The 24,868-nt window shown below is 43.2% G+C and overlaps 1 protein-coding gene across 9 annotated transcripts in view; it reads right to left on the bottom strand.

Annotated features, from left to right (window-relative positions):
• The window catches only part of DOP1A (DOP1 leucine zipper like protein A), a 65,083-nt gene that overhangs the window by 8,107 nt on the left and 32,108 nt on the right, over positions 1 to 24,868 (bottom strand). For all 9 annotated transcript variants that reach the window (XM_083497449.1, XM_083497444.1, XM_083497445.1 and 6 more), the window contains 16 exons: positions 23,774 to 24,407; positions 21,402 to 21,676; positions 19,922 to 20,074; positions 19,233 to 19,333; positions 18,680 to 18,939; positions 10,098 to 12,105; positions 9,898 to 10,009; positions 8,881 to 9,063; positions 7,777 to 7,902; positions 7,250 to 7,384; positions 5,981 to 6,036; positions 5,476 to 5,580; positions 4,153 to 4,219; positions 3,236 to 3,380; positions 1,914 to 1,993; positions 649 to 758 (listed from right to left, as the gene is read on the bottom strand). In XM_083497449.1, the coding sequence (XP_083353575.1) occupies positions 649 to 758; positions 1,914 to 1,993; positions 3,236 to 3,380; positions 4,153 to 4,219; positions 5,476 to 5,580; positions 5,981 to 6,036; positions 7,250 to 7,384; positions 7,777 to 7,902; positions 8,881 to 9,063; positions 9,898 to 10,009; positions 10,098 to 12,105; positions 18,680 to 18,939; positions 19,233 to 19,333; positions 19,922 to 20,074; positions 21,402 to 21,676; positions 23,774 to 24,407 (4,550 nt within the window). The remainder of the gene's footprint in view (positions 1 to 648; positions 759 to 1,913; positions 1,994 to 3,235; positions 3,381 to 4,152; positions 4,220 to 5,475; positions 5,581 to 5,980; positions 6,037 to 7,249; positions 7,385 to 7,776; positions 7,903 to 8,880; positions 9,064 to 9,897; positions 10,010 to 10,097; positions 12,106 to 18,679; positions 18,940 to 19,232; positions 19,334 to 19,921; positions 20,075 to 21,401; positions 21,677 to 23,773; positions 24,408 to 24,868) is intronic.

The raw sequence follows: 24,868 nt of genomic DNA, 5'->3' as shown, positions 1-24,868 counted from the left end.
CTTTTGCTGCCGAACTCTTTCAATAGTCAACATGAGTTCATACAAGTGCACTCAGAAGAGCAGTTGGGGAAGTGGCAAAAAAGACTACTAGGGGAGCAAGGATGTAATCATTGCCAGATAGGACCTTAATCTACTATGAAGGGAAGTGGGGCAGATGAATGGGATAGCAGGAAATATCTGGCGTGGGGGAGCACCAGCCTTGGAGTCCTTCCTGCAGAGTAGGGCCATATGTCACTGCAAGTATTAGTGCTCCTTACATATAACTGCTCATTTCAAGACTGCACAGAAGGACCACATTCAAACAACAGAATCTCATCTTAATAGGCAGAGATATAGATGAGCCTTTGGCCCCATACACAGCCTTTTCACAAGAGCCAGCAAACAAACCAGAATGTATATAGTTAACTAATATGAATTATAGTTCCCTGCTTTGTTCAAGCCTGGAAACTATGGCAGACAGCTTTCGAACACTTCAGGATATTAAGCTATTAAGTTGGCTAAGTATCTTGGCTTGTTCTGAAGCAGTTAATCACCATTTCCTTGTTTGGAAAACTCGTCCAGAGAGTACTTTATGTAAACTGTAATGGTAAGTTCACTGAAAGTGTACATCATAGTTAAAATAAGTTGTACATGTAATTGTAGAGGTACCTGTGATTGCGAAGATAAGGCACAACATAGTGCATTATATTTACAAGAAGTGGAATAACTCGCTCTTTTTCATCACTGTAGAAAACCATATCCAAAAGATGAGCCAAGACCTACAAGAGAAGAGAAATATTGAAAATGTCAATTTTCTGCCCTTACAAACCATATAAAATATATAAATACTGTACTATATATCCTTTCAATGGATGACTGCCCAGTTTCCAGCTATATTCATTATTTTCAAAACGTCACAAAGAAAACATTATTTAACAGGTTCTCTTTGAAATATCACCTTATCAAAACTAAATGGTTGTTTAAAAAAATCCACAAATTCCTTAAGTATAGCACAAAAAATATAGATTTTTCTTCATTCTCTCAAAAGCAGGTAAGAATTGTATACTGACAAATGTGCTGCATTAGCACTGTTGCAAATTGGTCCCTAGCAGAGAAATCCTGTCCAAGACTGAGCACGTGAACCTGACAGTTTTAAGACCAAATCAACTTCTGAGCGTAATGTGTGCTTTTTTGTGGGGGGTGGGGAGCCAACAGCTATATTATCTTTCAGCACAATTTTGTTTCTGCAAAAAGGGAAAAAATATACCCCAAAGCACATGCATGGACAATTCCCTTCCCTACTATTTCCAGAGACATGGGCTTGGATGAAGATTTGCAAGGCAATCCTAACATGTCTTCTCAAAAGTAAGTTCTATTGAATTCAATGGTGCTTACTCCCAGGTAAGTGAGGTTAAGATTGCAATCTTAAGTCATGCTTATAGTAGGCCCATTAAGACCAACGGGGCTTAAATTAGCCACAACAAAATTCAGTCCCACTGATTTGAATGGTAGCTTTGTGCTAGCAAAGGCCCTTCTTCTGTTAGCCTAAGGCGGCACACCACTTTCACTAATGCCTCCTTCCAACTGCAGCCACATATGCTATATCCCATACTACTCCAAAAGATCCCCGGAACCTAAGGAGAAGCTTTTGGGAAGCACCAGAGCCTGCCCTGGATAGGAGAGATCATTGAAAATCAGGTTCCTTGCCTTTCACTAGTGCAGGTGTGAGGAACCTCAGGTCCAGGGGCCAGGTGTGGCCCACCAGGCTTCTCGCTGCTCAAAAATATGTGCTTTCTTGCACATCTGAATATTCACCTACCAAAATTCCAGAAGTGCAAGTGTCGTGAAATAATGCTCTGTTCTTTTCTGTGCTAACTCTTATATTTATATACAAACAAATATCTTAAAGTCTAATAAAAAGGGGGAAAACTTACTTCTGACAGCAGCGTTAAGGCATGGACACTATAAACGGATGGAGTTATGCTTGAGGTTTCCAAAGCTGGAGACAACATATCTGAACATTATTTTTTTTGAGAGGGTGGGGAACAAAAAACGAATCCATGTGTCAATATCTGTTAAGTTGTTTTAAAAGAAGCCACAGGTCTTTAAATATGCAGTACATCAAACAAGTTAGCACTGGGATGTATGCTGTGAGATAAAATTCCACCAGTTTCCCTTTTCCCACCTGAAATTTGACTAAATATATCTGCATTCAACCACTGATATTTTTAATCCTGCAAAATCTTGTGATTTTTAGCGGCGCTAAAATCTCAACAAGTTGTCTTAATTATTTTCCATAGAATGGATGCTTGTGGTTCAATTAAAATAAAGAATCATTATAAAACCAAAAAGAAATACTGTTTAGATAGGCTGTGTTCATATGCAACACAGACAGAGCAATCCAAACTCTGTCAGGCTGGGGTGGGTTTGGAATGAGCAGAGGTGTTCCTCTACCCAACTCTCCTAGACCAACCAGCTGACTGCCAAACATGCAAGTGAGATCCCAAGACGGTCTCAATGCCATCATGCAAAGGCATTGGGGGAATTCATCCTGCTCTCACCCTACCTTCTAATGTGGCCACAAGCTGCAGGGCTGCAGATGCAGCCGTCGCCCCAACCGGAGGGCAGAATGGGAGATAAGGTATAATCCTAAACCATAAACAAGGGGCAAGGAACCTTAGCTCAGCAGGCGAAGATCCTTATCTGCACATGCCCTGCAGACCACATTGGGCAGGTAGGTGGTTCAGTCACCTGTCAGTCAGCTGGCATCATAAATCTTTAAAATGGACCCCCCAAAAATGGTGTCAATAAAAACTGCCTGGAAATGCCATTCAAAGGGATTTTTTTAAAGGTCTGTGCGACCATTAGCCTGGTTGCTGGATTGGACAAACAGATATAGGACACGGTTTCTTATTTAGCTAGGGATACACAGGTAGAGAGGTTTGCAGCCCTCAGCTAGATGTAAAATGAATTTAAATAGCAGGAGCCTTGCAATACTGCAGCAGTGGGGCATGGACAAGACGCATGCCTCATTAGGCCCATCAGGCTGTTTTGGAGAAGCCAGGCTCACCTGTCCCTCAGATGATGGACAGGTGGCTGTGGCTTGCACAAAACAGCCCTGTTACGGTTATGTTAGAATAAGGCCCTCAGGCCGAAAGTGTTTCCCCATCTCTGCTGTACTGTTATCATCAACAGAAGCAATTTTGGATACTGATTAAATACGCTGGGCGGGGGAAGGGAGGGGGCGGGAAATCACCTTCAACGTCAGACTCCAAATTGTTTCCATCAACCATGATCTTGGGGGATGGTTTAACCTCCAAATTGCGCCTTAGCCACGTAGTCTGTTCCAGGGACGAGCCAGCGATGGCTCCAATGGCATCCACTATTTTGTGGGTTACATCCTGAAAGAGGCAAGGGGAAGAAATGCAAGATGATGAAGAGAGTCATGGGTATCAAGAGAAGTAGTAATTGCTTTTTCTTGCATGATCGATTTCTGCATGAGGGTGATGGAGAGCATGCGTAAGGCAGTGCCGCGGTGCAAGGGGTCGCTTGCTCAGTGGTATTCAGAGCGCTCAGAGTTTATACAATGGCGCAAGAATTAAAAGTTTCGGACCCGCCCCCTTGAGGAAACCTGTGCAATGGGAACATGCAAAAGGATCCTGGTGCATTGATGTGTCAGGATTGCAAAGCAGATTGGGAGAATGAAAAGAGTGACAATGGGAGGGCCTATCAGATGAGGATAAACAGCCAGCGTGGCAACAGACAAGCGGGTGTCAGATCAGCTCCCCATAAGTAGTGACTGGCCAAAGGTAATCCAGAAACAGCTGAGGTGGCCTCATTTGCTGGTTCACTTCAGACAGCAAAACATGGCACATCTAAGCAACAACACCATCAGATTAAAGGGTCACATGTTAAACATGGAACTCGCAGCACACATTTCCTAGAAATTAAGTGTACAAAAATCTGACTGAAATCAGAGCATTTTTTTTTTTACTAGTTCAATAATTAAAGTGATCTCTTCTAAAGAATGTATCCCTTCTAAAGAATTGGGAAGCAACCCAGGTAAAACCCAGCTTCGGTGTACACTAAAAATATTACACTAAAAAAAGGTGCTTTTTTATTTTAAAAAAGCACATATGTACTCAGAAGTAACCAAGGACATAAATTTCTTACCTGAAGATCTCGCTGGTCTTTCTTATTATCCAGATTTGGGTTTTTCATTATAAACTCATTTAAAACGCTTTAAAAAAAGAAGAAGTAAACTTTCATATGAAGGCTTGAATAGAACAGATGGACCAAATATTTAAACCAAGGGGACAACAACTGCAGAAATGCAAAGATGCTCAAGACTATCTATATGCAAAGAAGGAGGAGCCTAATTTCCCATGTTGACTGCATCTCTCGTTACACTGGAGGCAACTCCGAAAGGTCACCCAATTTTGGGAAGAGGCTTCTCGGGGGCAAGTGGCGGGCCAGGTGAAGGGAGATTGTTTGAACAGGAACGGGAAGCCCTCTGGGAGACCCAGTTACTAAGCAGAAGATCCTTATGTAGCAGTTCGGATTTCACTCCGTGTATTTATCCAAATGATAAAACAAGTGACTGTTGATACTTTCTACAGCAATGTATACCAACACTGTGGTTATCAATGCATTGAAACAAAATATGTGGAGATATCACCTATTATACCAAATGCATCAAAACAACACGGGGGTTGCATGAGGTTATGGTGATATTATGGACGAGGCAAGCTGACACAAGGGTTTAGGTCTGGGATAACAAAGTTTTGGATTACAACAAAGTGATATTTTAGCAGATTCATGCAGATTTTTAGGTCATCTCTACATGACACACACCAAAATGGACAGTGGTGGTCCAAAATGGTGCAAGCTTGGTGTTTTTGAGCCATGTTTCATATTAATAAGAATAATTTTAATCAAAGGACAAGATTAGGCTTGTTAATTCTGATCAGAGCACTCTCATGCCCACATGCTGTTTGATAAAGGTTGTCATCTTCTGATAAAAAATGCTCCTCTATAAAAGAGCTCTGGTTCATAACACATTGTGCATTGGGCTTGCACCATTTTGGATTTCTTTCCCCATTCTGATGTTGAGAGCACTTTAAGTACGTGTTTAACTCTCACATTCAAATTCATGGGCTCTGAACTGAACGAGGCCTCAATAAATTACTGTGGTGCAGTACTGTGGTTACTGTCACCTACGTAAAGCTGTGCTGATGGTTCTTTTTTAGAGCCAGTTACAGGGGTTGGGTTACACATGACATTTGCTGGATTTCAGCCTTGCTTGCGAAGGCCAAGCCACCTCTCCAAATGTGAGGTAGCAACATGTCCCCCAAATGCAAGAGATCAACTTCTCTCTTAAAATCATCATGGGTACTCCCTATCACTCATCAAGAATGTTTTAAGGTCTCTGAAAAATGATCTTGGCATTTTTCAGTAGGAAAAACTGATGGTGCTCATGCAAACAAAATAGCTCACCCAAGTATGAGAAACTGCCCTGGAGCTGGAAGGCCAAGTTGTATGGAATCCTTCAGAAGAAGCAATAATGAGGCCCAGCTGTCGACTACATTGGACACTGGGATTCTGCAAGGAAAAAAAAAGGAGGTGGTCATATGGGTTTCCAAAGGCCATTAGAGTACTTCTTCACACTGCAGCCTAATGTCAAACAAATGGGATAAACACTGAAAGCTAACACTGGTGTTTTCTCTCAGTGAACAACCCAACAGGTAAGATAAAAGAACTCTAGAGGAAATGCGACACCAGAAAATAATCCTGCAGATTTTCCAACTTGAGAAAGAGGCTAATTTCCCAAAAGATGGAATTAGGTTCCAGCTTCTCTTCTGACACTTTTAACCTGAAGTTCTCAAAACCTGCTTAAAAAAACTGAATGGAACCACTGCACAAAGCATGCCCTCACACAGCAAACATCTCATCTGGTGACACAGGAGAAAAGAAACGTACCCATAACCACTCACTGTCTTACCTCTGAATGTACGCAAAGAAAAACTGCAGCATGCAGACTTCCAATGAAAGGTGCTTCTAGAAAGATTTAGAAGCAAAGTATTAAAAGAGAACGGTTATATTTTTTTTCAAGGCCACCAAAGTGCATCAAAAGCCAGGAAACAATATAATAAAATAAGCCTTGCTCAATTTAACAAACAGTGATTCCTTGTCTGAGTGCTACATACAGTCTTTCTTAAGGTTTCCCCCTCAAGATATTTCCTTGGTTTCTAAGCTTAACTGGAGCTTGGAATGCCAGTTGCGGTAATCTATGATAAGGAGAGGTAGGTTTGGAACTCAGCCCATTTCAAGTTACCATCATTCCTGGCATTTGAGAACTAGGAGGGAGGTGCAGAATGGGGAAATTTAGAGCCACCAACTTTTTTACTGGATGCTGGAAATAATGTTCCTATCAAAGGGTTGCACCCAACTATGTTATATTCTGAGTAAACCTGCTGCAATCAATGGGCTTAAGTAAGTCAACTCCATGTATCTTTTAGGTTCAGAACTGCCATCCATTTTCATTTCCAAAATTAAATGAGGTTGTGTCCACAACTATCTAGCATGAGCTATTACAGTAATCAAAGCAAACTGATTAATTTAGTTACCCATAAAGCAGCAGCAATCCAACACATTTCACCTGTTTTAATTGAATGCATTGGATATGTATGTTTGTTTGTTTTACAGTCACAAACGCCAGCTCCCTCGGCCTATAAAGCGAGATGAGCACCGCAACCCGAGTAGTCTGTGGCTGGACTTACCGTATTTTTCGCCCTATAGGACGCGATTTTTCCCCTCCAAAAATGAAGGGGAAATATCTGTGCGTCCTATGGGGCGAATGCAGGCTTTCGCTGAAGCCTGCAGGCTTCAGGAAGCTCTGCGCAACCCACAGGAGACCGGCGCCACTTTGTGCCCGCCTCCCGATGGCTGCGCAGAGCTGCCTGCATTCCGAAGCCTGGGGAGACCAGCGCGACTTACCGCTGGCCTCCCTAGGCTTGCGGATAGCAGGCTGTTCTCGGGGCTGGGATTGGGGGAAGCTCGGGCTCCCCCCACGCCAGCCCCGCGCCTGGGGGGGGGGAAATAATTCCCCCCCCTTTATTTCCCCCCCCCAAAAAAACTAGGTGCGTCCTATGGGGCGAAAAATACAGTAACTATCAGGAGTCCTTTACCTTTAACGTTTGTCAAACACAGCCTAGCCATCGTAACACCAACTTCTTTTGTTGAAAAATGCAAGCTTAAGTTATTTCCATACCTTGTCCTTGGCTATTGCTGGTGGTTGCTTCAAGACTTCTTTCACTGTTTGCATAACAGTCTCAGTTCTCATAACGCTGATAGAACGAACCAGCTCCACTAACAGAAGCTGTTCTTCACTAGCTGTAGGAATGACCTAAAAAGTATTATACATTGCTATTGAGTCCAGCACTGAAGTCCTGACAGTTTCAAAATTACACGGGTTGCATTGTGTGGCCCTGCACAATTTTTCATGGACTCCACCTCCATTTTGCATTGGCTCCACCCACCTCTGGCATGGAGTTCCCAGATAGTTATTATTATTATTATTACAAGAGAAAGTGGCCTTTAGGCTGAAAAAGATACCACTCCCCTCCTCCAGGACATCTGATCAATGAAACTTACTGGGCTGACTGACAGGCTCCCCACTTGCCTTCCCAGGGATACAAAGCACCTGACCCCCAAGAACCTCAATCTGGACCTTAATATTTTAACCCATTTGAAAAGAAGATGGGAATTATTTTCAAATGGCTGCATTACTTAACATACCTTAGTCCTTGAAGCGTTTTTGTGTTGCCTCCTTTCATTCCACACAAATGCAATAGCTGCCATAAAATGAACGCCATGATTCATTGAGATAGGGCCCAGCAATTCAAGAATCTGCTGCCTCAGGTTCTGAAATTTAAAGATCATCCTCGTTATCAAACTATGCACCCAGAGTATTTTGCTATTGTCCACTGACTGTAAAGATATGGAAATGTAACCTAAATAATTTCTTAAACTCAGTGGGTTCCCCCCCCCAAGTTTGTTGGTGCTATTCAGAGAAATCGTTGTCACCTAAATCTATCTTCAAGCTATTGTCAAACATGCTGCTTAATTTAAGTAATTTCTTATTTGTAACATTTTGACTTCTGTCATCAAATATGGATAATAATACCATCCTGAGATCTAAGTCTAGCATCGGACAAGTCTCATTTCATATATTCATTTATACAGAATTCCTATATCTTCTCACATGACCACCACATATGAAAGTAAGTACCTGAAAACTTAATATATGTTACAATCACCTTGAAACTGAATGAACTACAGCTGAATATCTGGTAGAGAAATGGCCTGCCTATGAATTCGTTCATCCCCCCCCCAAATAATATAGACCGGTCCCCCACAAGGTCTGAGGGACAGTGGACCGGCCCCCTGCTGACACCTGGGCTAGATCTTTCATGTTGAAATGCTGTTAACAAATAAAGAATTTGTTTCTTCATTTGTAGCTTCTATCAACACAGAATTCCCCCCAGCTTATTCAATTCCCGAATAAATATTATCATTGGAGAATGTAAGTGCTGGTGATGATATAAAATGAAATGGGGCTTGCAAGGGATACATTCCCACTGCAAACTGAATTAGAATAAAATTTGTGGATGTTTGGTATCAGTGGCTAAGGCTGGATATGGGGAAATTTTAAGAGGAACTTGGAGTCAGAGTTTGCCCTCTGTTAACCTGCAGGGTTGCTGGTGGTTCTTCAGGTTCTGTGCTGGCGATTTACTGAACGCTTTGTAGGTTACATTCAAACAGACACAACTCAATCTAGTCTGACAAAGTCATACACACACAGTATGCAGACACACACAGGACCATTCATGTTCTTCTGACCTTTGTTGATCCAAGATTAATGGTGGTAATGGATGCAGCAGCTGCAGCAGCCGTTTTCTCTGAAGAGTCTGCCTGGTGCAGGATGCTCCACAGAAGAGTCACAGATGACATGATCATGTGAAGGATAGACAAGATCCCACTGCGTGCTTCTAGCATATGCTTTTGGTCTACAGTCACCAGAAGCTGGTACCAACAAAGAAGAGCAAAATATATCAATTACTCTCAGTGATACAGGAAAGTGCCTACCTCCTCCACGCAGGTACAATTCTGCCTTTTCTCACTTTGGGTCTCTCCTCTCCCTCTTAGTGTGCACTGAGTCGAAGGCTTAGAACTTTAAAATATGGGCATAACACTAATAGTTTCCTATGCTTCATGGCAGTAGGTATATTAGGGCCGACCCTATCATTAAGCATCTGCACATCAAAAAGGGGTAGCAAATTGTCATTCATTTCATTTATTATTAAAGTGTTTTTATTTCCAGGGATGGAGAGATGCCTGTGTCACTTTCAGCCTCAGGTGCCAAAATAACTTGACAACCATGGGTACTATATTCCTCATCCTCAGGTCGGCGCCATGTCCTGCTCTACATCAAGAAGCAAGTGTCTTGGGCTGGCCCTAAGGTCTGTACCCAGAATTTGCACTGCTGTTAAACCAACCCAATGCACATGAGTTGTAAGGAAACCATGCAATGTACAGACTTACTGGGTGCCACTACAGAACACAGCAAATTATGGGCTCCTAAACTGTTCTCATAAGCAAAGGATCTATAGCAGGGTTTCCTAAACTTAGGTTTCCAGTTGGTTTTGGACTACAACTCCCATCATCCCTAGCTAGCAGTGGTCAGGAATGATAGGAACTGTAGTCCAAAAACAGCTGGAGACCCAGGTTTGGGAAACCCTGATTTAGAGGTATGGTCAATTCAATAATGGTTTCCTCCCTCTCAAATGACAAAAATAAATGTTACAGTTAAAACACATGCATAGACAAAGACACGGTCAAACCCTTGAACATGCTTACCTGATGATACTGTGCAGTTGGATCCAACAAGCAATAGTGAATGACCGTTGTAATGCCCTCCAGCAGAGTGAGCATCATATCTGGTGGAGTAACTGATGCCATCCAAAGGGGCCTAAAACATAACATTGAATTTGTTGCAATTTTGAACGGAACAAATTAAGCATTTAAAAAAAACTGCCAAGAGAAAGAGAGACACATGCCTGCTGCTGGATAGTCCTGTTTCGTATCTGTACTGCTGAATCAGGTTGTCCAGGTTCCGGCAAAGCTGGAGGGTCACAGAAACCACCACTCTTTGGAGCACCTTCCCCATGTAAGGCAGGGAAGCAGTAATGAGTCCTATCCACTGGGGATGCATTTTACAGGCACAGTGCTGGTGCAACGCTCTTATCACGGCACAGAGAAACATGCCTTGGGAGGTGATTGGCTGAGAGTGCAAATACTGAAGGGAAGTCATTGGCTGCTGGGGGTTGATGTGCTCCAAGTCCGTCACGACAAAGTCAAAGCCCGCCTCGTTCTCCTCGGGCACAGTCATCACTCTGTGCTCCAGGACAATGAGCCGCTGGAGGACTTTCAAGAGCTGCGACTGCAGGGTGCTGCCGTTGTCAAGCTCGTCCTCGGAGAAATTGATGAGGCTGTCTTCAGAGTAGCCTTCCTCAATGGCCACCATATTTTTCCCAGCGACCTTCTCGCTGTGCCACTTCTGGGCGCTGAAGATGGAGGAGAGCAAACAGTGCAGAACCACTTTCTGCACCTTGCATTTGGACAGCATGTCCGAGATGAAGCTGGGAAAGCCCTTCGTGGAACTCTCCACCACTTTGGCCAGCTCGGCGAAGAGAAGGGTCAAAATCTCAATGCTCATCATCTGCATGTTGCGGTTCCCTATCAGGTCTTGCGGGGAGACTTTCACGTGGGTTGGATAGTGGCTCCGCATGTAGTACAAGCACAGAGAAATGAGGATCTCTATGTACATGGAGCTACGGAAATTATGGTTCGAGTCCACTGGGATATGGCTGTAGAAGTCTTTGCCCATAACCGATATGCGATGTCTGGCCAAAAGATTCTGAAGTAAGGACAGCTGTGGGGTATAGGCATTGTTGACGCTGGTGGTGGAGATGGCATTCACAAAAGCAGAAGGGTTTGTTTTCAAGATGGCTTTAATGGCAGAGAAAGCATAGAGAGTCCTTGAGGAGTCATACACCTGAAGGTACAACAGCACATGCTGGTATAAAGGATGGATATTAAAGTGGGGCGACTTTCGCATTCCTGGTGACCCTGCGTCACTCTCGATTTCCGAGATCTCTCCCTCTCCGCAGCTGTACCAATTTTCCAAGTCGAGCCCATCGGTGAAGAAAACGCTGGTTTGTTTAAGCTTCTCAGCTTGCGCCTTCTTCTTCTCGTCGTCTTTCCTCTTGGCTATTTTGACTTTGGGCTTTGCTCCCGGCTGCTTACCAGACTCTTTCACGATGGTTTCTTTCTCCGATGTTTTTTCAGGGAATTTCCCTTTAAAGCTGAACTGGATGCTGCTGTGACTTCTCTGCCTAGACTTGGTTTCCGCTGATGCGGAAATCGGGTCACAGAGGCTCTGCTCGCTTACTGAGATGCAAGGAGAGGAATTGTTTCTGGAGATTTCATTGGAAATGCTGTCCAGTCCCGTCTCGGTCGAGGCAGATAGCAATTGAGAACTGTCATTGCTAAGCAAACTGCTCTGGCTGTCTTGAATGTTTGGGTCTTCAGTTTTAGCAGCCTCTTCGGAGGGATCCAAAGCATTTAGCTTAGTGGAGGCATCTTCTGAATACAGGTAATGCTTACCTGGTTCGGTATCTTCTCCAAGCCCACTGACAACCTTGCATATCAAGTCAGTGACCACCTGCTGGACAATTTCATCCGGCGAATCTCCCCTCAAATGCTGAGAACTGTCTGTTGCCATCAGGCTTTCAGCTTCTGCCTCGAAGCTTAGGTTATCCCCAGCAGATGACTGGGAACAGCCAGAGTCAGAACTCTGCATTATTTCTATCTGATGGTCGGGAAGATCAAAATCAGATGCAACCATAGGAAGAGTTTCACTGCTGGTACTCAGTAGGGAGATCCTGTCACTTAATGGGTTGACTGTAAGACTGAAGTTCTCCATTTCATCCATGGCAAGTTGCTTTTCATTGTTCTCTTTAGCAGTAATGTCTTGTTCCTGACTTACCGGCATGTGGGCAAATGCTTAAAAGAAAAAGGGAATTCAGATGTGATGTTTTTCTACAGACACTGAACAATTAGTTCCCTAAATCATGTAACATTCCTTCCTTGCTAAAGCAGCTTTACAGACAGTCCACTCTGATCGTTTACAAGTTAATATACAAGAGTCCTATTCAGAGGCTGTATAAATTACATTTAGGTAGCTATCCCTCAGTTAACTCTAAATGCTCTGTAGATGGGTTTACAGACCCAAGAGAGCTCTGGATCAGGGCCCATCTGTGTTGCAAATATGAGCAATTACTAACAGAAGTACAAAAGGCACTCAATGCGTATTTTTAAAAATGTTCTAAATCTGCAAAGCAAAGCATTTGACCTCTGATTAAATGTTGCTATTGGACTTTGACATCAGTAATTGATCAAAAAAGCAGAAGATAAAGTATGGGGGGGGAATATAAAAACATTGTGCTTGGTTTACGGTTTAATTAGGTCCTCATTTGGCATGTCAAGAATTCCACATTAAGTTAGAGAATAAATTACATTGTGCAGTAGTGCATTGTGGATGAGTAATAAACAGAAAACAATCCATACCAGAATTAATTTTTAAAGGGTTGGTTTAGTAAAACACAGAAATTATAACCTGATGACCAGATCATCAATAATCTATCATAAATGTAACTGAATAACTTCCCAGTTCATAACTTATATACTTGGACTAAATTCCTCTTGATAAACAAGCTTATCAATAAATCTAATAATAAGTTAAGACTCTTAGACTAGATGACAGTCCACAAAATAGGAAAGAAATAATGTTTAGCAAAGACAGTATCTGCTTCAGTTTGTGGCATTGTTACCAATACAGTGGTACCTCGGGTTAAGTACTTAATTCGTTCCGGAGGTCCGTTCTTAACCTGAAACTGTTCTTAACCTGAAGCACCACTTTAGCTAATGGGGGCCTCCTGCTGCTGCCGCGCCGCTGGAGCACAATTTCTGTTCTCATTCTGAAGCAAAGTTCTTAACCTGAGGTACTATTTCTGGGTTAGCGGAGTCTGTAACCTGAAGCGTATGTAACCCGAGGTACCTGTTCAGTTTCTGTTAATTGGTTCTCGTGGGAAACTTGCAGATTCTAGCTTCACCAATTAACTCAAGCTGGTGTCAATTTACTCTTGGCAGAAAGCCCAGGTCTGCTTGACCTAGAAACTACTCACTCTGATTGGTTAACGACCAGCACTCAACTCTGTTATCAAGGGATTGTTAGCTCAGTTTGGTGTTGAGGTGTGTTAGGAGTTAGAAGTGCTGTGTATGGTTACGAGAGAGAGAGAAAGAAAGAGAGGATTTATTTTGCTTTTATTTGTATGCAGAAACTCTGCTGGTTTTATTTTTCCTTTTAATAAATCCTGTAAATAGTTATTCTGAGTCTAGCTGACTAGTCATTACCGCCGCAACTAGCTTCCTCGCTGTGCAGGAAAACTCTGCTACGTTTGGGCTAAAGCCAGTAGGGCTATGCCTGACACTTCAAAGTTCCATGAGGTTATGGGCATTGTGCTGCCAGCCTGAGTTGTGGTGGTGTCAGCATCAACGGTGTTGGTTCCAGTAGTTCCAGAAGTTGTTGTTCTCTGGCTGGTTCCTGACTGTGGTGAGCTGGTGACGCAGCGGACACAAGGACAACAGCTGCAGCGTGTGAGTGCTGGGTGCTGTGGTTCCTGTTTTCTCTCTCGGTGGTCGTGAGTAGCTGGTTCCGGGTTCCAGGGACATCGCTCTCAAGATGGCCTCACAACCAGTTCAGATGGCTTTTGAGCGTCTGAATGACTCCAATTACTTGCTGTGGTCGGAACGCATGCAGGCAGTGCTGCAGAGGGATCGTCTCTGGCAAGTGGTGAGTAAGTTTCCTACGAAGCCTGATGATGAAGACCTCGATAAAGACCAAAGAGCAAGGGCCACAATTGTCTTGGGGCTGGAAGATTCCCAGTTGCCGTATGTGAGGGGAATCAAGACAGCTAGAGGTGTGTGGCAAGCACTTAAAGAACTCCATGTGCGTGAGACAGCGGTTTCCAAGCTGTTCATTCGCAAGGCATTGTACAAGGCAATGTTACAGCCTGGGGTTACAATGCAGGAACACCTACACAGTTTACAGTTAAAGTTTACTGCGCTACAGGAAAGAGACTGTGCATTAGACCAGCAGGAGAAGGTGGCTATTATTTTGAGTTCTCTCCCGGAAAGCTGGGATAATTTAGTTTTGTCTCTAGAAGGCATACAGGAGCGTGATTTATCAGTCAGTTACGTTACTGGGCGTTTGATTGAAGAATGGCAGAAGAGGCAAGAAAGGTCGTTGGCTGCAGAGGCTTCTACTGGTGGGCGGTTTGGAAGGAGTTCTCATGCCGTGCCAGAGGTGAAGCAAGAGCAGCGTACTGGTGAGGAGTCAGCATTTGCTGTTAGGCGTTGTTTCCGATGTGGGTCTTCAGCACATCTAAAACGACAATGTCCGGAGTTGGTCAAGTCTCAGTTGCCGGTGCAGGAGCAGAGACGAGATCAGCAGCAGCAGCAGCGTAAAAAGAAATTCTTCAAACAAAAACAGTCGGCTCAGCTGGTGACCGGCGAGGTCAAGATTGCTGATGAGAAACAAGCTGTCTGGGTGGTCGATTCTGGAGCGTCTCGCCACATCGTGAATTCAGATGAATTATTTGTTTCCAAGAACTCAGCACAGCGCAGCCAGGTGGCTCTAGCAGACGGAAGTACTTCCGAAGTGATTTCGGGGGGTGCAGTTTTTGTTCCTTGTCTTCATGAATGCCTGCAAAATGTACTTTGTGTGCCGTCATTAAGGAGCAATCTGATGTCTGTAGATTGTTTGCTGAAAGCTGGGTTTAAAGTGTATTTTGAAGGAGACAGTTGCATTATTAAGAAGGCTGGTGAGATTTTAGGCACTGCTAAGTCAGAGGGAGGCTTGTTTTGGCTTAAAGCAGGATCTCAAGTTGCAGCAGTAGTCAGTAAATCTCAGCCTGCAGTGAATAACAAAGCTATACATGACAACTGTGTGCACTTATTGCATAGGAAAATGGGGCATGCTTGCTGGAAAAGTGTACTAAAAATGTCTGAATTGGCTGATGGGGGTAATTTAAAGAGTTGTAACAAGTACCTTGATTGTAATGTGTGTAAAAAGGTTAAAACCCACAGAGTCTCTTACCCCAGAAGTGACAGAGTTAGTGAGTCACCGCTACAGCTGGTTCACATGGACGTAATTGGTCCATTTGCTGTAAGCAGGGGTGGATCGCGCTTTTCACTAACAATTGTGGATGACGCCACGCGTTATTCTTGGGTTTTTCCCATGAAAAATAAGGGTGACGTGTTCACTAAGTTTAAAGGCTGGGTGGCATCTGTGGAAAGATTTCTGTCCATTAAACTCAAAAGGATTCAGACAGACAGAGGTGGCGAATTTATGTCAAATGCCTTTAAAGATTGGTTACAAAAGCGTGGCATTGGGCATAGAAAAACGAACGTTTTTTCCCCAGAGGAGAATGGCGTTGCAGAGCGAAAAAACAGATCTTTACAAGATATGATGTTTGCCATGCTTGATGATGCTGATTTACCCATGTCTTATTGGGGGGAGAGCATGCTCACCGCGTGTTATCTCCAAAATAGGCTCTTTCACCAAACAATAGGTACAACCCCGTACTTTAAATTGTTTCAGAAAAAACCTAAAATTGACCATTTGCATGTGTTTGGATCAAAAGCCTGGGTATTAATTCCAAAACAAATGAGAAAGAAGGGAGATCCTAAGACCAAACAGTTAGTGTTTGTGGGTTACCAGGAGCTGGGAAAAGGTTTCCGCTTTGCTGAAGGGACAAATGGCATTGTGATCTCCAGGAATGCCAGTTTTTGTGAACATAGTGGCTGGGAGAGACTACATGCCAATACTGAGGTTTGGTTTGAACCTTCCCAGGAGCTTTATGACTCTGAAAGTAGACACAGAGAATCAGAGTCTGAGGGGGAGGAAAGTTCAGATAAGAGCTCTCAAGAAAGTGAAATTAGCCAGAGACCAGTTGCTAAGCAACAAAAGAGAGGTCGTAGTTCTGAGGAGGAAAGTGGGTCAGAAGAAAAATTTTCTCCCAGAAGATCTAAAAGACATAACAAAGGAGTGCCTCCGGTGCGTTTTTCTCCTGATACTGCAAATGTGTTTAGTGTAATTGCAGAGCCCAAGAGTTTTCAGGAGGTGTTAAAGTTACCAAAAGAGGAGGCAGAGCGCTGGAAACAGGCAATGGAGGAAGAGATGTCCTCTCTGAATGAGCACAAGGTTTTTACACCAGTAGCAGCGCCTGAGGGGGCAAAGATTGTAGGCTGCAGGTGGGTGTACAAACTTAAACCTCTGGTGACAGGAGAGTACAAATACAAAGCTCGTTTAGTTGCTCAAGGATACTCTCAGAGGCCTGGAAAAGATTATGACGAGACTTTTTCCCCTACTGCTAAGGGGGACAGTGTAAGGCTGATTTTAACGCTTGGAGCAAAGAGAAAACTCCTGTTAAACCATTTTGATATCCAGACTGCATATTTACATGCATCAATATCAGAAGACCTGTATCTAGCTGAACCGCCTGGTTATGAGACAGGTTCCAATAGAGTGTTGAAATTAAACAAAGCTCTATACGGTCTCAAACAGGCTGCAAGATCTTGGAACAAATGTTTCCATGAGGCCTTAGTGTCATTTGGTTTCAAGCAGAGTACAGCTGACAATTGTGTTTATGTACGTGGTACAGGCAGTGATCAAGAGTTTTGTCTGATTTATGTAGATGATGTATTGTATGCCTGTAAAACAGATAAACAAACTAAAAGGTTTGCCAAGCAATTGTCCAGTAAGTTCAAAGTGAAGGACTTAGGCCCGGTTAGGACATATCTAGGGTTGGAAGTGTGCTGGGCCCAAGATGGCAGCTGCCTAATTAGTCAGCAGAACAAAGTTAAACAACTACTGACTACATACAGGATGCAGGATTGCAAAGGGGCAGCAGTGCCTATGGATCCAGGTTTCATAAAAACACTTCATATAGATGAGAGTCCTGAATTTGAACATCCTGATGTATATCATTCTGTAATTGGAAGTTTATTGTATCTAGCACAGTGGTCCAGACCTGATATTAGCTATGCAGTAGGCATATTAAGTAGATTGGTCTCAAAACCCACACTAAATGCCTGGAAAGGGGTAAAACAAGTTCTGAGATACCTCAAACAGACAATTGGCTATATGTTACAATTAAATTCTTCAGAGGATGAAATGTTGAGTTGCTACTGTGATAGTGACTGGGGAAATTTGCCAGATAGAAAATCTGTCACAGGACTAGTCATAATGGTCGGTGGAGCTTTAATCAGCTGGCGGTCACGCAAGCAAGACGTTGTAAGTGTGTCATCAACAGAATCAGAGTATGCCGCATTGAGTGAATTGTGCAACGAGGTGATTTATTTCAAGCATTTGATGGCAGATTTAAATGTAAATTGTGGAGAACCAGTACAAGTTTACATTGATAATCAAGCTTGTATAACCTTAAGTAAAACAGAGGGTTTCAAATCGCGTTCCAAACATATCTCTGTAAAATACCAAAATGTACGTTGCTGTGTACAAGACAATGTAATCACCTGTACTTATGTATCAAGTGAAGAAAATGTAGCAGATGTATTAACTAAACCATTGGCAAAGATAAAGAACAAGCGAATGTGCAAGGGTTTAGGTTTGCTGGAAAAATAATCTCCTACATAGGTGTATTTGGAGTTAATTGTTCAGCAGAATCTGTGAGGGGGTGTTCAGTTTCTGTTAATTGGTTCTCGTGGGAAACTTGCAGATTCTAGCTTCACCAATTAACTCAAGCTGGTGTCAATTTACTCTTGGCAGAAAGCCCAGGTCTGCTTGACCTAGAAACTACTCACTCTGATTGGTTAACGACCAGCACTCAACTCTGTTATCAAGGGATTGTTAGCTCAGTTTGGTGTTGAGGTGTGTTAGGAGTTAGAAGTGCTGTGTATGGTTACGAGAGAGAGAGAAAGAAAGAGAGGATTTATTTTGCTTTTATTTGTATGCAGAAACTCTGCTGGTTTTATTTTTCCTTTTAATAAATCCTGTAAATAGTTATTCTGAGTCTAGCTGACTAGTCATTACCGCCGCAACTAGCTTCCTCGCTGTGCAGGAAAACTCTGCTACGTTTGGGCTAAAGCCAGTAGGGCTATGCCTGACACTTCAAAGTTCCATGAGTACCACTGTATGATGTCTAAATTGAGATGCTTCAAGAAAATGGTATCAGGACAGAATACTACCAGAGCACTCCATTTTCCTTTCATACCATTCTAGACTCCACGCCATCCTCTCCAGGATCAGTAATGGCATGCACAGCATTGGCCCAGCTACTAATTCATGGATATATTCCATTTGTGATATGACATGGAATTGCAGGCAACCCCCGATATGCTTGGGGGTTGCGTTCTGGGTCATCGCACGAGACGGGGGAGCGTATGTAAGCCCGCCTTGAACGTGCACAAAATGGTCATTGTCTGTATTATGGAGTATTGTAAAGGCATATTAGTAAGGCAGATAGGTGAAATTAGGGTTTTTAAACACAGTACTTACAATCACCACAGTTAAATTTCTGCATAAAATTATTTTCATTTTCATCCTCAGGATAACAAGATGGTTTATTCCAGTAACATTCAGCCTGCACTCTCTGGACAGAAATGCGCTGAGTTTTTGGGTGGAGAAGCAAGAGAAGCAAAGGTTCAAGGACTCTTGCAATGTCGTGACGTTGGAGAACTTGATTTAACCAGGCTTGACCGACTGACCAGGTAGAACCATCCAAACTGTTCAGGCTGTCCAACATGATAAACAAGGACCTGAGGATGGAAAAAAAAATCCAAATAAAAACCACAATGGTTGTAACTATGGGCATCAGCCGGTAGTTTCTTCAGCTGGGGAAACCTGGCTGAACAACTTGACAGACACTTCATCTACTGCATAATGGGAGGACTCTGCAAAGGTCTAAGAGATGACAGAGGTCTCCCTGGGCTATCTTTCCATTTGGAATTGGGAGAGGAGCTGCCTTCCAGGTCAGAAAGCGACATGGCTCTTCCTGGGTAGAGACAATTAAACTCTGAATATTTTTGCACTATCTTTGAATCCAACCAACCTGTCAAATGAGCGACCATACGATGAGGACTTGTTAATATGGAGGTCTCTGGTGAGGTGCCATAGCACTGCAAACTTGGCATGAGCTTCTGTCCTGATTTTCTGCAGAATAAACAGACAGATAACATGGTTAAACAATTCACTGGAGGAAGTATGGAGGGAAGTGGCAATCTAAATCAGGGCCAAGTCGGAACACATGGAAACCGTATAATCAAGTGATTGCTGCGGTTAAATCATAAATGAAATCACAAGCTAGCTTTTGGTTCACAATTTTCCTTTTTGTACCTTTCCCTCAATACAGTATCAGAATAGGAAAGCAGAAATAAGAGGGCAGAGCAGTATGAAGCTTGTTATTTATTTAGTGCCATCCAAAAAGCTGGACTAAAGACAGTACCTGAACAAAATTAGAGGAAGAGCAAGCCTGGTTGCAAAGAACCACACTGGAAAGAAGGAACTATTTTATTTATTTATTTTATTATTATTTTTAATTAAGACACTACTGTTAGGAAGGAAGGTTGCCTGCATAAGAATTGCACTGTTCCTCACCAACACCACCGTGAGGCTCCCATGTCTTGCATTTTACCTGCATAATCTGCAATGATAATATAGGATTCTAAAATAGTTTCACTGCCTCAATTCCCAAATTTAGCACACCTCAAAAGAGCATAATACATGTGAGCCAATATTTACCTTGTCTCTGTGGGTCAACTGTTGACTGATAACATCCTCGCAAATGCTAGATGACGGAACTAGATTGTGCAACTGGAAAAAAAGCTCCACACTCTTCTGGTGATGTTGAGGAGTTCCATCACCCAGCTGGTCCCATAGTGTTAATGCCACATGCTTTGGAAAGGAACACAGGAGAAATACACACAGACACAGTTATAGCTGTCTTATCAGAGTGAACAGCTGGGGGGAGATGCCTAGATGTAGCCCAGCTGATGTAGAAAAACACTGAGATCCAAATGTGATGTAGGTGCTCCTCTACAATGAGAAGGCACTTCTGCTTTTACAAGGTTTCCCCCGATTTCTGCCAAGTCTATCCTCTTGCTTCCACCCCAACACATCCTATATTCTTCCACAGGGTCCTCTGTCCCTCAAAAGTGGTTTTCAGGGGGTTGCGCGGGGAGGTTAGCATGAAAAAGCCTCACTGTTCAAGCAGAGGTCCACCCATGAGTTTTGAGGTCCAAGCCTTTATAAGGCCCAGAAAGAAATTTCTGTAAAATGCAATAACAACATCTGTTTTAGCAGCAGTTTCATTGCAAACCGCTTGGTGCCACAGCAGCAGCAAAGCCCCTTGTGCTGGGTTTCCCAAGCGCCCCATAACTAGCTGGCTGTCAGACACTGGGAAAGTGCTGTGCAGTGGACTTTGACAGGGGTGGGGGTGGAACAACAGGGTGCTGCTGCGCTCATGTCCTGCTGGCAGGCTTCCATAGGGCCACTGTGAAAACAGGATGCTGGACGAAATGGACCATTGGCCTGATTCAGCAGGCTGTTCTTATGCTCTTGTCAGGATTGTTGGTAAAATGCTTAACAAGTAGTGTAGTGAGTAATCAGCTTCAGAGCAATGTATTAAGTTTCATTTAACCCAAAGCAGTGATAACAGTCTCGTAAGGTGCAAAGTTTGGGTGCAGTACTTAGAAATTAAGTACCTCTGAAGTTCAGAAGTGGGTCACCAGGTGGACAGAACTGCTGTGCTAGTTTCCCAGTAGGCAGATCACTGCTGGAAGGTGGAAGGGTGAGGTATTAGGGAGGTCAGTGTGGTGCTAACACATTGGCAGGAGCACCAGACTGGCTCGCTGGTGTGTTTGCACCATGCCACCCTCCCTGCTGCCTCACAAATATGCAACAACAACCCACCTGCTGGGATGCTAGCATAGTAGCTGTGCCCCACTTGACAAGCTTCTGCATAAGTCCTGCCAAAAATCAATAGAATTTAAGGACATAACCTTGTCTAAATACAATTTTTTAAAAAAATTCAAAGTTTCTGAACAAGACATACTTCAAACCATAGGTTATGCAGCTGGCTTACTTTCCCAGTTAGAACTTGCTTTAAACCACCACCTAAGAACTAATCAGGCTTTGTAGAAAGTGAAAATAAATGTTGCAGAGGTTCTTCGGCCTGGCACATTTTTATCATTACGGAAGCTGTATGACTGTTTTACTGTACCTTGAAAAAATCTGTCTTTTCAGCCATGTATCGGAGGTTGCCTTGAGTGAGAGGAGGTCTGATCACAACAGCCACTCTTCCTTGGTTTGGACTCAGAGGTTGTGGCGCTTCCACACTATTCAGATTTTCTCCAGTGACAAAAGCAACGGACTGAGTCAATCCCACTAAGTCCATTATTAAAGAAATAGTGACACCTTGGATGCTGAAATCACTGGCTTGTCTGCAAGCACCCATAAGAGTCTGGAGCCACAAGGGGGGCTGCTCTTCTTCACAATCTGAAAGGAAAGGGCTTCTATTAAAAAAAAGCAGTTCCTCTTATATTGGAAAATTATATTTATTCCCACCCACCACCCCTCCATCTTGCATATCTACTGTACCACCATCAGCTTCTTCAAATAGGTTAAACTCTAATGGGAAAAGTAGAATGGGTGAAAATAGAAGACTTTGCAGAAATGTACCGCAGTTTACTCTGCATGTCAAGCTGGGCTTTTGATGGCCTATCTTCAAACAGCAGACCAGCCCTGTGCTACCCCAAACAGGTAGGCTGCTTTTGAAAACCAGTGTTCAAAAGCAGTTTCAGATGTAGTATGGAGAGGCTGCTTTTTGATATTTTAATTTTTAAAAATCCTGATGCGTATATGCAGTAGGCACTTGGGCATACTGAAATGGATCACGGCCCCCATCTAAATTTGTAATGGATCTCAAGGGATCATGACAAGCAACCATATCACACAGATAATGTTGAACAGGAGGAATGAGAGATTAACTGCCGTCTAAAAATGATAAAAGGAATGAAGGGAAGCAGTAATACAAATATGGTCCCCATCCTAGAACTAAGATGTACGCCTGATTTGCACACATGGGGTTGTATCCAACTAAGTAATACTCAAGCAGACTGACTGAATCAGAAGACATGACTTGTTTAAGTCCATTGATTTCAAAGGTTTATTGTGTGCAACGCATGGACTGTTCCATTTATTTCAATAGAGATATCAGATCTGAACGTGCCTGCTGATCTGCAGACTCCACTGAAAGCAGAGTTTGGAGGTTCATGGGCATCAGAATTCCCAAGCTTAAATGAATTAATTGCCCTCCAACCATGAATTAGCTGCTTTCCACAATCATCCCTTCTATTCCTGCTTCTTTATCTATATGCAACATATATATAGGTCCTTAGGCATGACAACTATAATCTGTGCTAAAAAAACCCAAAAACACCTGACATGAAACTGAACAACAAAAGGTGGCAAGATATAGTAGGAATAGCCAATGTCACATCCTCCAGATTTTGCTGGGCTACAACTCCCATCAACCTCAGCCAGCAAGGTCAATGGTTGGGGGTGATGGGAGTTGTAGTCCAACAACATCTGGAGGGAGTAGAATAATAAAGCAAAACTCTAATAGTTGGGTAGTTAAGCACTTATGAAAGATGGAGTAGCAACTGCACACCATCACTGTAACTGGAATGGAGCTACTTTAATTATATGGCTATTATTTCAACTACGTAAACTTCAGGTTGGCTGTGGGGGGGTGTCAGTAACCTCACACGGATTGTACAAAAGTGCTTCACAGTGGGCCCCTTGGGATGAGGTCTTGGGGAACAGAAGCTCAGAACCTTACACTGCACATGAAGAAGCTTCTCAGGCTCAACCCCCAACATCTCTAGCTAATAGGGCCAGGAGGTGGGAAAGGCCCAGCTACACCTGAGACCCTGCAGAGCCAGTGCCAGTGTGAGCAGACAGCACAGGGATTGATTGACAAATAATCTGACCTGGGGGGTAAGGCAGTTTCAATGCTTCCATATGAGACTTTGGATTTCAGAAAACAAAGCTTCAGAAGCCCCAGAGGAAATGAATGCCTGTTCTTTGAGACTAACTGACACAGAATACTACTACTACTGGCCCCCCAACCTTCTTTTGAAAGATGAGATACTTTGTATGCATCAACAAAGCTGTGAAGTTTTCATATGTATTAGGTACTCAATACAGGAGCTTATTAACTGCAAGCAACCATATCACACAGCAGATGTGAAGTGTAAGAATAACCTACACCAAAAATACACTGGAAGTGCATCAATTTACATCTGATGTATCCCAAACATACATACTGATAGGAATTAAGAAGGATTGGTTTCAAAGTCTGAAGCAAATCCATTCCAACAATTACCCAAATCAAAACCCAGTATACATCCCATTAAGCCCTTTTTTTACTAGGAAACATTTCTTTAAAAAATAATAATAATAAAGAATAGGAGAACTGCGTTTGTGCACAATGAGAGAAAGAGAAACAAAACTGGTTTTACAAAAAGTGAAAGATCAAACCTGAAAGGAAGTTTTAATGGGGAGGAGATTAGAATGTAGGAAATTACTCACCAATATCTGTCTGCTCAGCATGTATTTCTGATGTGTGGTTTCCCTCTGCAATGTAAACTGGAAAACTTGAGCACTCAAGGAAGAGCTGACATGCAGCAATGAAGGCAGAGAGGTATTCTTTTGGCGATGTCTTCTTAGTGGTCCTTTTCCCTTTAGCTGCATCCCCTTGTGACTCTCTGGTACACTGTGCAGCCTCTCCTTTCCCCCTGACGAGGTCCTCCTGAAGCTCAGCTGCTAAAGGCCGAGACAAGGAGTTGCTTGGAATGATGTACAGGTTGATAAATCTGGTTAAAAACTGCTGGACATACTCCAAACAGCACTGCATTGCAGTCTTCTGAACTGTTGTTGTCTTCCCACTTCGAGATCCTGTCCCCTGGGCCATCTTGGAAGACGGTTGAACAATTGTTTCCTCAGAACCCAGAGTGGAAACTGTCTCAGTCTCTGAAGAAGTGCTGCCTATAATGGGGAGGCCAGTTGTTCCAGAACCCCCACTCAGCATCCTGTCAATGTCATCAGTCGTATCTGCCTGATACTGCACAAACTCGGTAAAGCCACTTTCGGAGGACCGGCTGCTTGGAGGATTTTCACCATCTTCAAACACATCGTTTGGGTTCTCTGCAGAAACTGGTGGCATCTAATTGAGACAAGAGTAAGGAAGGAGCAAGAGCTGAATAAAATCAGAGGGGGAAAGCAAACCGTGTCATTTTGTGTGTTAGCAAATGTTGTTCTCTCATTTTCACCAGCCGCACATCTCACTGCATTTGTCTTTTGTTTATAGTTTAAGAGCAGGTGAGTTCAGAAAACCAGTCTCCACAACCCACATTGATTTTTTGCCACCACCACTTAAGGGATCCTCACCAAATTTGATGGGATTCCATACAGGTGGCAGGCAGGCCTCTCTGGGAGAGTTTCCTACAGCCAAGGTGCCACCACCGAGAAGGCCCCGTTCCTAGTAGCCACTTGTCTCACTTCACTTGGCAGGTGCACACAGAGCAGAGCCTCTGAACTTATGAATCAGGTCTTTTACACTTCCGGGGAAACAAACAAACAAAAATATGCATGCATATTTCTAACTTCTTAAGCCTTTCTGTGTTC

The sequence above is a fragment of the Podarcis liolepis genome (assembly GCF_965112155.1).
Source record: "Podarcis liolepis genome assembly, chromosome: 3".
NCBI classification, from domain to species: Eukaryota; Metazoa; Chordata; class Lepidosauria; order Squamata; family Lacertidae; genus Podarcis; species Podarcis liolepis.
Note: the sequence above shows the minus strand (reverse complement) of the source record. Positions and strands in the feature narration are given on the sequence as shown.